At 40.2% G+C, this 12,120-nt stretch overlaps 1 protein-coding gene across 2 annotated transcripts in view; it reads left to right on the top strand.

The window, feature by feature from the left end:
* The window catches only part of LOC132401544 (dihydropyrimidine dehydrogenase [NADP(+)]-like), an 889,454-nt gene that overhangs the window by 704,004 nt on the left and 173,330 nt on the right, over positions 1 to 12,120 (top strand). For both annotated transcript variants that reach the window (XM_059983565.1, XM_059983564.1), the window contains exons 17-18: positions 5,019 to 5,139; positions 5,443 to 5,562. In XM_059983565.1, coding sequence (XP_059839548.1) covers positions 5,019 to 5,139; positions 5,443 to 5,562 — 241 coding nt within the window. The remainder of the gene's footprint in view (positions 1 to 5,018; positions 5,140 to 5,442; positions 5,563 to 12,120) is intronic.

Raw genomic sequence — 12,120 nt, 5'->3', positions numbered from 1 at the left:
CAGCTACTGTCTAAGAGCAGAGCACACTCAATAGGCTTTGCAGCCTTAGAAAGAGAATAACGCTTTATTATAACTGACATACTGTATGTTGTGAAATTTGAACTACTCTGTTCCTGGTGTATTAATCATAAGTTTATTAAAAATCTCAGTAACTTTGAAAGGAACAAAATTCCTGCCTTGGGGATGAGGGCAGTTTATCTCACAAGTGAACAGCAAACATCTTCATTGGAAGGTTAATTGTGCAGTGTTCTGTGAAATGACCCAATATGGTTCATTGCATCAAATATGCACGTGCATTGTGCAGTAAGCCATATTGGTCATGACGTGATATGATCGTCAAGGGCACCAATCTAACACAGGACCAAAGTTTATTCTTTCTGCAAATCAAGGACCTAATACTTGTTCCAGATTTCATTCTGCAGTTTTCTTTTGACTACTTGTTTATAAGGCCAGTACTTACTTGCCCTCAAGAATTCAATTGTGAGCTGTCACCTAAAATCATTAAAGCCTTCTGATGAGATATTTCCACAGTGAAGCCGGTGGGGTGCTTCAGCATTTAGATGTACTGATGAAGGACAGTAATATATGATATATCCAATGCACATTTGTTCATAGCTTGGAGGGAAACCTGTTCCCATCCACCTTTCTAATATTCTAATATATAGGAGGCAGTGGCCCTTTGATTCAATGATCGCTCTCTGAGCAGAACCATCAGTCACCTTCCCTGCCCTATAACTCTTTCTCTCTCATGTGCCAATCAACTCTACCCTGATCCCCCATCACCTATCAATAGTGAGGTTAATTGACTGCGACCATCATCTACAAAGCTGTGCATGTTTAGGATGTGGGAGGAAACAGGAACACCCAGAGAAACCCATGAGTCCATTGGGGAGAACATGCAGACTTCATTTGGACAGCACCCAAGTCAGGCTGAATGTAGATTGCTGAAGCTGGCACCCGCACCTCCTGTTATACCTGCTGCCCTTATCCTTTTTGGTGGAAGAAGTCTTGGTTTTGAGATGCGTTCAAAAAACCTCAGTGGGAAACTGAAAACTGCTCGCATTTTCCATTAAACATTATTGTGGGGCGGCAGTTAGCACTGGGGTTAGTGGTTGGCTTTGTGTTATTATAGTGCCAACCACCCAGGTTCAATTCCTGCTGCTGTCTGTACAGAGCTTCTACATTCTCACCGCGACCATGTGAGATTCCTTTGGCTGCTCCGGTTCTTTCTGCATTTCAAAGACGTACAGGTTAGCAGGTTGATTGGTCACATGGGTGTAATTGGGTGACGTGGGCTCTTTCGACTGGACGGGCTTGCTACCAAGCTGTATCTATAAGTACAAAAAAATAAACCTGCACTCTCCCAATTGTGAGCCTTCTGCACCCACCTCAACAGTTTAGCCAGTATCAGAGCCACTCAGTCTCAATGAGGGAGTTGTTTCAGAGTCCTGCTGCTCAGTATGGCAATCTTACTCCGGCACCATTGGTAAAAGTCCTACCCTGTTTCAGTTGTGACCCTTCATAGGACCTCAAGTTCAGAGTCATTTTGTTCTGTGTTTGTAGAGCCTAACTGGTTGAGAAATCAGTTTGCACATCTCTGCTCCTGATGACTATTTCATGATGTGTATTGGAACCACCGATCATTTAGCTGCTCAAGCCGTATCGTCAATCAATTGAGTCATGGGCTACCTGTGTTTTATGTTACTCATTTATGGTTGAGAACATTGCTGGCTTGTACTCAAGCTATCGCATGATATTTCTCTTGTATTGAATGATTGACATCATTAGTTATTTCAGTGGGCAGTCAAGAGTCTCGCACAGATCAAGCCAGATAAAGGCAGCAGACTGCCTAGACTGAAGACAGCAGTGACACGAGCAAATTTTCATGCCGATCCATCAATTTTGTGGTCATTGTCACTGGCACTTATACAGCAGATAGGTTAAATCAACCAAATTTCAGCTCCCCAGCTGTCATAGAGTGTAGTAAGGAAGCAGGCCATTCAGCCCACTGACTCCACACTGACCTTCAATAACCCATTTACTTAACTAGAGATGGCAGAATAGCAGAGAGGTAAGCACAGTGCTTTACAGTGGCAACTGTAGAATCGGGGTTCAACTCCCACTATTGTCTGTAAGGCAATATTCTCCCTGGGACTACATGGGTTTCCTCCAGGTATTCCCGTTTCCTCTCACGTTCCAAAGATGTACGAATTAGTGTTAAAAGTTGTGGGCATACTATGTTGGCTCTGGAAGCATGGCTGCCTGACCCAATCCTCACTGATTTGATTTGATGCAAACGATTCAAGATTCAAGATTCAAAAACTTTATTGTCATTCTAACTGTACATCAGCTCTGCAGGGCAGAATGAGACAGCGTTTCCCAGGAGCAGTGCAATCATAACGTAACAAACGCAACACTAAATAATAAACATAGTAAAACACAATAAATAGTAAAACACAACAGCCACATGTCAGTTAAAAACAAGTTATAAGTGTCCAGTGCAAGTTAAAAGTGTCCAAAGCAGAGTCAGGTCTAGCAGCTATTTAGCAGTCTGACTGCCTGTGGGAGGAAGCTGTTTAGTAACCTTGTGGTTTTTGTTCTGATGCTCCTGTAATGTTTGCCTGATGGCAGAAGAACAAACAGTTCATGGAGAGGGTGTGAGGGATCTTTAAAGATGTACCTTGTCTTCTGGAGGCATCGACCCTGAAAGAGGTCTTGGACAGTGTTATGAAACCCCGTAACTAGGTCACTTACCAGCAAAGATAGAGAGGTCCGTTGAAGTCTGATGGTACTATTTTTAAAAGTATTTATTGATAAAGGGGCACAAAAATAAGATTAGTGCAAACATACAGATAATATATGTCGTCAATACTAAATCTAAAGCGCGGGTATAATAATAATCAATAAGAAATAGCTCTATCGTTGTCTAGGGGATAATGTATTGTCCGATGGAAAGATAACAGTCACTGTTAGTTCGTTCACGCTGCAGCGTTTTGGGTTTAAGAGAGTGGAGGTTTAAAACTTGCCCAGGTCTTTTATGATGCCAATCCGTTGAGTCAGGGGAGTGGGTTTCCCCGTTGTTAGCTAAAAGCCGTTTTCCGTGGTTCCAGCCACCAGTCCCAGCAACGGAACTGAACGCACATGGCCTCCTTCAGATGACTTCCTGCTGTTACGTGGTCGCTTAACGTTTCTTCTGGTGCGTCTGAGGGGCTGTTCCTGCAGACCCTCTTTTATCCTGACTCGCAGGGTCGTAGATGTCAATCAGGTTGGGGGTGATGCAGTCTCTCCCTCAACCAGCCCACTTTGCCTGAGGGCGTTCACGTAGCATAGTATCTCAATCCACAAATTGGTCTCCAAGAGACAATGGCCATGTCCCGTAGCTTTACATCGCTGGGGAAACGAGACATTCTGCACATCCCTCTCTCATTTCCTGGGGTCCTTGACCCAACCCAACAGTGATCTGGCAATTCTCACAAAGGAGGGGGCTATGGACATAACAACAGAAGGTAGGGAGACCCCAATAACCTTCTCTGCTCCCATAACCACCCTCTGCAAGGCTTTTTTGTCGGCAGCACTGCAGCTGGAGGACCAGGTTGTGATGCAAAAGGTCAGCACCCTTTCAACCACGCCTCTGTAGAATGTAGTTAAGATGTTAGTGGGGAGTGATGCTTGTTTAAGCTTCCTCAGAAAGTGCAAACTCTGCTGGGCTCATTACACAATCCCAGTGGTGTTCCTGGACCAGGTGAGATTGTCCGAGATCTGCACCCCAAGGAACTTGATGTTTTCCACTCTCTCCACTGTGGAGCCGCTGATGCTGAGGGGTGTGTGCTCAGGCTGAGACCGTCTAAGATCATCTCCTTGGTTTTGGTGATATTAAGCATCAATGCATTTCTTTGTATGTTTCAATGTAAGTGTGACAAATAAAGCTAATCTTTCATTGCTCATCTTTACACTAATCGTACATTAAACCCATTTTTATATTTCCCCCCACACTCTGATCAGCTCCCCCAGATTCTGCCGCTCCCCTACATGCTAGTGGCCAATTAACTTAATGACCCACATGGCTTTGGGAAGTGGGAAGAAACAGGAGGAAATGGAGGAAACCCACATGGTCTTAGAGAGAATGGGCCAGCACAGCCAGCACCCAAGGCCACAACTGAACCTACTTTTCTGTAGCTGAAGGCAGTGGCTCTACTTGCATGCCACTACCTCTCCAGTTCTGCCCAAAATGTCAACTGTTCATTCCTCTCCATAGCTGCTGCCTGGCCTGCTGAGTTCCTTCGATATTTTATGTTACTCTGAATTTCCAGCAGAATCCCTTGTGTTTATGTTACCTCTCACATATCTGAAATTTTAGTCCAGACTGTGGATCACGAGTCTAATAAATTAACCACAATGCCTCTATCATCACACTGCTAAAAGACAACAGAGGCAATTTTGACTGAGCATTGCTCCAGCCACCCAGAAACCTACTTAACTGCCAATCACCTCCAACCCACAGCGGCACAGACTGGCCACACTCTATGTGTAATTAATCTAACTTGAGTGAATGTTTAAAGGGTAATGAATTGTTAAAAAAAAAGTGAAACTAATCTTTCAAAAAAGCAGGGGAGCAGTAATGAGAAAGTGGAAAAAAATGATTTAGTATCAGCAATTAAGTTTTCTTTATTCGTAAGAAAGGGAATTTATTAATAACAGTAGTTTCAATACCTTAATGGATAATTCATTGTAATCACCTTTCTCGATCAGTATTAGTCAAGTAATGCTATTATGCTATAATGGAGGCTGATTCATTTGGCTTATTTAGTAGACAAGAAAAATGCAATTGTGTTAGATGATATTATTACTGCTCTGCTGTTTATTGCTGTGATCTGAGGATCAAGTAATGAGAGGGTTGCAGTCCCTTCAATGTCACACACAGTGCAGTCAGACTGGCAGCATGAAGCTCTGCCTGTCTCTCTGCACAGCTTTATCAGATTAGTTTCTCATCTAGTTCTGTAACTGACCCATTTGAACAGGATCCAAAGCTGGTGCAAAACATCTGCCGCTGGGTACGGCAAGCTGTTAAGATACCGTTCTTTGCCAAGCTGACCCCGAACGTCGCCGACATTGTAAACATAGCGATGGCAGCTCAGGAAGGTAAGAAAATGGCAGTGGGAACTGAATATAAAAAAGATTAAAATTCTACTTGAGAATAACTCTTTAGTTCTTGAGAATTACTTCTTTAAATAATTGATTTTGATTGTCCTTCCTGTTACATTAATTTTCAAATAGCTTACGTACATCAATTAAAAACACATCCCTTTTGTTTGATAATAGTCCCTGTGTCACTAACTTTGAAATGACTCATGCCAACTATTCTCTAGCTATTACATTGAAATCAAAATCAAAAGATATTTTTCTGTGGATTGGAATTTAAATAACTGTTGTATTTTCTCACAGGTGGTGCAGATGGTATTACAGCAATCAACACAGTCTCTGGGCTGATAGGGCTACTTGCAGATGGCACACCTGTGCCTGCCGTTGGTAGAGACAAGCGAACCACATATGGCGGCCTGTCTGGTAAGCATTGCCTTCACCACTGTGCAGTGTTTCCTCTGAGACTATAGACAAAACGGTGACAACTTCTAATATCAATTCCCTTTCAAGGCACCTCGCTTTCTGCTGGTCAACATAACTAATCATATTGACAGATGGACAAGTCTGCAAACACTTCCAATAGCAATTTCTTTTATTGGCACAATGCTTCAGTAAAGTGGGTGGGGAGAAGTTAATGGATAAATGAAAGAAGTACCTTGAAGCCCTTTGTAGTAACTTATATTAGCACAGTTTCTCTTTTCAAGATTTAGTTAACACTCATTTTTGAATAGAAACCACGAACTTCAACTTATTCATATCAATAGTGAAGTTTAAGAGACTACTAGACAGGTATATGGAGGAATTTAAGGTGGAGGATTATAGGGGAGGCAGGGTTTGAGGGTTGGCACAACATTGTGGGCCGAAGGGCCTGTAATGTACTGTACTATTCTATGTTCTATGTTCTAATGCAGTCTGCACTGCTTTGCAATTTTAATGTGAACACTTTACACCAAATTGTAATTGCTTCTAGTGCACTTTTTTAATCATTTATATTTAGATAAAGGAATAAAGTCTGTTCATTTGGGTAAATTCAAATGTGGGAATACCTAGAGTTTTTTTAAATAGACAAAATAATTTTGATAGAAAACTACTTCTGAATGAGAAAGTACTTCAAAGTGTTTTCCAACTTCTTAGAACAGTCAACTTGTCAAAGCTGTAAGTTAGTAGTCATTTCGTTATTTTTAAAAGAGTGCCTATTTATTTCAGATTCATAGCTCATGAATTCATTTTGCATCTCCTCTTTCTCATTTGTCTGCCTTGAGTATCTTCCAATGATCGAATTTTTGTTCTTGATAGGAGGTTGTCAAGTTGCATTTCAGATTAAGTCATGCAGAAACTGAACCAAACCATATTGATCACCCTCCTTCTTGGACTGGTATTAGAAACGAAGTATTGGCTCTTATTGTAAAATTAGCTAACGGAAATTAAATTGTGAAAAGGTTAATTTAGTTATTTGACAAAGTTTATTGCTTGCCCACCTCCGCAGCCCAATAACTGAAAGTAGATAATGAGGATAAAAGGATGATAATAGATAACAAGTTTGTAGTTACTTGCCCTACACAAATGTTAAATGCTCATGTTTACAGATGAAGGTAGAGTAGACAGCATAAAATGCCAAGTGCATGTTTTGAAGTACCACACAACCACAGGTTGACATTTTTACAGAATGGAAGTTTAAGAGATGCATATTTTTTGTCTTTGGGAGCTTAAGCTGCATTCAGGGCACCTCTGCTCTCTCTGACTGCTTCAGACGAGCAGTGATTTAAATCAGTGCATTGGAGCCATATTGTCTGCTTTCCTCTTTTAGAATAAATATTACTCTTAGTCAACACATAAACCAAGTCAAATATATTTATTTTACTATCCCAGCTAGTTGTTTCTTAAGTTTCAGTGAGCTGTTAACATAGCTGGTCGCATTATGGACTTACATAGGACCTGTGTACTTTACATCAAATTAATTTTTTTTAAATGACATAGGAAAGTATGAAGATCTTGGTATTGTCAAGTTTTCAATTTTATTTTAAATATTTTCTAAAGGCCAGACCTTTAAATCTCAGGGGCTGCATCAAGCAGTGAGCTGTGAATTTAACCATAGGGTAACTGTTAATGATAAGGAAACATTCCAACTGAGGCTGGTGTAATACAATGATTGGATTAGGCTATCAATCACTCCAGTCCTCAGGGAACAGGAAAGGAGACAAAACAGAGAAAGGAAAATTAGGAAAAGTGGGTGTGACTAGAATGTAATTCTTTACTATCTCTATCTGCTAACTGTTCTTTGTAGCGTTTAAATTCAAAGCACATCTAAGAACTGCTGACGGTTTTAAAAAGAGTTATATTTGAATTGTATGGTGTTTACAGAACGGGAAAATAAACAACCAGAGTTAGTGGAATAGAAAAAATTTAAACTCTTTTTTAAAAATCTAGTCTTTGAGAATTAGTTCAGCTGGTATTAAAGTTAGCTTTGGTAAATTTGTATCATGCACATTGGAAGTTAAATATCCAGCTGAAAGACCGACTACTGGCAAGCTGCTGCACACAGGTCAGTATGCCCTGACCTCCAAGCCTGCAATTTGCAGCGGGGAGGTACAGAACAGACTGGAGATCAGATGCCATTGCATTTGATCTGCACACTGTTGGATTCATAAGGAAGATGTGGATTCATTCATCTGAAAGGAGTCATTGATCTGGATGGAAAAAGTGAGTGGTTTGGTTTTTTTAATCTTAATCAATATTAGCGCTTTTAATTAATTTACAGCAGCCAAATATCTTTAATGTTGTTTTCCATATTTTAAGATCTATTTCAACTGTTTCAATAATTCTGTAATTCTCAGAGTTGTATACATTCACTAGCCACTTTATTAGGTACCTCCTGTAGCTAATAAAGTGGCCACTGAGTGGATGTGTGGATGTTCTGGTCCTGTAGCCCATCCACTTCAAGGTTCCATGTGTTGTGCATTCAGAGATGCTCTTCTGCACACCACTGTTGCATTGTGTAGCTCTTTGAGTTACTGTCACCTTCCTATCAGCTTGAACCAGTCTGACCCCTCTCATTAACAAGACATTTTTACTCAGAGAATAGACTTTTGAGAGATGACTTTTGTTTTTCACCATTTCCTGTAAACCCTAGCATCTGTTGCACATGAAAAAGCAGTTTCTGAGATACTCTAATCACCCCATCTAGCACCAACAATCATTCTAAGGTCAAAGTCACTTAGATCACATTTCTTCCCCATTCTGATGTTTGGTCTGAATAACAACTGAACCTCTTGATCATGTATGCATGTTTTTATGCACTGAGTGATTGCTTAACTGAATACTTGTAATAACAAGCAGGTGTACCTAATAAAGTGGCACCTGAATGCAGAAGCACTCGAAAGAGCCTTCGGGACACTCAGAAGGCGGAACCTGCGATTCCACCATCTGAAGCCTAGACACCACTTGTGGACCACAAGATGGCTGCAGCAGCAAATCCCCAGGGTCAGCCAGACCTGCAGGGCAGCAGGAGACTAGTGCAGAGCAGAAACGCGAGCTCACGTGATGCGGTCCATTGATGACCATGCTCTAGCAAGCAAAATAGAACGAGCCGACTTAATGCCTTTAAATTCCTGTTACAACCCAAGCATGAAGTGGTTATCTTACAGCATTAAATTGAAACCCAAGTGTAATTTTCCTTTGAGTTTGGTACGAAGGACAATATGGTTCGGTAACAATGTCTGTCTATATTAAGGATTTATCAACACCTTTGGCAGAGAATGTGTGTGGATTAATTTCATAGACAAAATGATTTTCAGTCTTTATCACTTTTATTTCCTGTTGAAGAAAAATTACAGGTGACCTTTTGCATTGCACATTCAGTTTTTTTGAAGAAGAAATAAAGTGGAAACAGCTGATTCCTTTAGCCTGGTTTGCCTTAGGGTATTATTATCAAGCCTTTATGAAGTCTTCAGCTTTAGCTGTGAAGATCACAATCCGTACATTGTTCAGGAATGAGGAAGGAGATTAGGGAAAGTGTTTGGAGGCTTAGATGATAAGTGGACCTACAGTTAATGACTGAGAATTTAAAATATAGGCTTTTTATTGAATGTCTGAAAAAAATGTTCGAAAGCTGGTGTTGAAGAATACATACTCAATTGTGATGCAATTGACTAGATATGGTCAGAATCAGAATCAGGTTTAATATCACCAGTATATTGTATGTTGTGAAATATTTTGACCTTTTAGCAGCAATACAATGCAAAATATAAGAATAGAAAAAATGTGACACAGTAAGTGTTTATATATGTTATTTAGTTAAATTAGATGAGTAGTGCAAAAATAGAAATAAAAAAATTAGAGAGGTAGTGTTCATGGGTTCAACGTCCATTCTGAAAACAGACAGTAGAGGGGGAAGAAGCTGTCCCTGAATCGTTGAGTGTGTGCCTTTGCACTTCTGTACCTCCTGCCTGATGGTAGCAATGAGAACAAGACATGACCTGGGTGGTGGGGTCCTTGATGATGGATGCCTCCTTTTTGAGAGATCGGTCCTTGAAGATGTCCTGGATACTATGGAAACTCACGCCCATGATGGAGCTGACTGAGTTTACAACTCTCTGCAGTTAATTTCGATCCTGTGCAGTAGCTTTTCCCAACCCAACACCAGACAGTGGTGCAGCCAGTTAGAATGCTCTGCAAGGTACATCTGTAGAAATTTGCAAGTGATTTGGTGACACATCAAATCTCCTCAAACTCCTAATGAAATATAGCTACTGCCAAACTTTCTTTGTAGCTGCGTCAATATGTTGGGTTCAGGTTAAATCCTCAGAGATATTGACGCCCAGGAACTTAAAACTGCTCACTCTTCCCACTTCTGATCCCATGGGTATAATAAGAGACACATCTGCTTCTTATTACACCCATTAATTAACACACAGATACTTACAGCTGAGAACCAACAATTTAGGTTTTTTAGAATTGAAGATACTATCCATCAACTGGACCCATTTCATTCAAGGGAGCCAAGAAAGAAATTTACATGAAAGAATGAAACATGGATACATATTAAAGCCATGTAAATCTGCTTGTTGTGAGAAGATTAGGATGAAGACCATTCTAAATAGTTAAGCTAAAGATGAGACTACAAGCCAGTTGTTGCAACTTGACTGTAGATTATTTTGATCAGAATGTCTTTAACAGTCATCCCTTCCAAATGAAACTGCGATACTGCCACAATTCTGTATAGCCAGGAAGAAGGATACATCACCACTATTTAAATTTCAGTCTAGTCTTGGTGTCCAAACAGCCCACGAGAGACCAGTACATTTGATCACCATGGGGAATTTTACAATGAATGTCATATGAGACTAGAATTTCAAGATGTAGTTTTATAATTAGACAATACAGCTATTAATCTTTGTTTTATATTTCCTTTATGACTGTAAAGATTGGAAGTACCATTTCCCCGCAATAATGCAAAAGTTACTTATTGTATTTCAGAGAAGATAGAGCTTTACTCACTTGTCACCAGTGTTATTTTCCAAAGGAGAAATTCTTCCTCCTGTTTCAGTATGCTGCATTAGGGGTATGGCATCGAAGCTGTAAATAAGCTCCCAGAACAGGTTTCCATATGTGAGGTATTGGATTTACTCACCAATAACCTTGTGTCCTTTTCGAGTTTTAGCAAGATTAAGTACTTACAGATTTTAAAGTGTTGGTCCAATCTGATCTAAACAGTTGAATTTCAGAAACAAGGTGAGAATGACTGTCATGATATCATGATATTTTGGATGAGTGTGACATCATGGTGCCCAAGTAAAACTAATGTCATGTCTCACTCAAAAGAAAATTGCTACATCGTGGAGAATCAGAAGAAGAAGAAGAAGAAGAAGAATCAGGTTTGTTATTGCTTATATATGTTATGAAATTTCTTGTTTTGCCGCAGCAGCACGGTGCAATACATAAAAATATTAAGAATTACAATGAGATATACAGTATATTAAATAAGAAGTGGTAAAGGAGAGGAAAATAATGAGGTAGTGTTCCTGGAGTGGTTCATTGTGCATTCAGAAATCTAATGGCAGAGGGGAAGAAGTCGTTTCTAAAATGCTAAGGGTGTGTCTGCAAACATCTATACCTCCTCACTGATGGTAGTAATGAGAAGAGATCATGTCCTGGGTGATGGGTATTCTTAGGAGGTCAATCTTCCTAATCTGAGGATATCAACGGAGGAGGTCATGATGTTAGAAACGGAGTGGTATGCTGATGGTTGCATAAATGTTAAATTCAAATTGTAACTCTTCAGCAAATGACATAACTAGACAACAGTCAGGCTGAGGCTGATTTAAACAGAGTAACTTCCACACCGAGTAAATGCTAACCAATAATCATCTCAATCAAGAAAGAACTAATGAACAAAACCTTTACATGTGAATCTCATTACAATTGCCAAAACTTCTCCATTAATAAAGTGAATAACTACACATATTGGATTGTTATTTAAAGCAGCAATTCTAGCCAGTGACTTTTCCTCTATAGCTCAAGGATACTATGGGGAAAAGAAACAACCCTATGTGAGAACATCTCACATAGAATAGACCCGGTTCTAAAACAGTCAGTGACTCTGGGGCACTCCAAGATTCAAGATTTCAACAATGCTTAGTGTCATTTCCAGTAAAGAAGTGTAAAAGGGCATGAATCAATTGTTACTGTGATCCGATTGTTGGCTGTCGATCATATCCAATGACGACAAGAAACTCGTGCGGGAGAGTTTTAAAGTGGTAAAGCCTTTTTTATTGGAGCAGCTCCACTCTCTTGACCACAGATGTCTGGATCCAGTGGTATGAATAGTTGTCACAACTGGGGTCTTCCTTGATAGCAGTGGATGACCATGATTTCTTCGGTGCCCCTTCATGCCCTTCACTCTCCAGAAAGTGTTGCAGAACCACCTCCTTGGCCATTCGATTTTGCTATTCTGTTCTGATCTGTCTGTTCCGCCGGAATTGA

This window comes from Hypanus sabinus, chromosome 11 (assembly GCF_030144855.1).
Source record: "Hypanus sabinus isolate sHypSab1 chromosome 11, sHypSab1.hap1, whole genome shotgun sequence".
Classification (NCBI taxonomy): Eukaryota; Metazoa; Chordata; class Chondrichthyes; order Myliobatiformes; family Dasyatidae; genus Hypanus; species Hypanus sabinus.
This window is presented reverse-complemented; position numbering and strand designations above follow the sequence as displayed.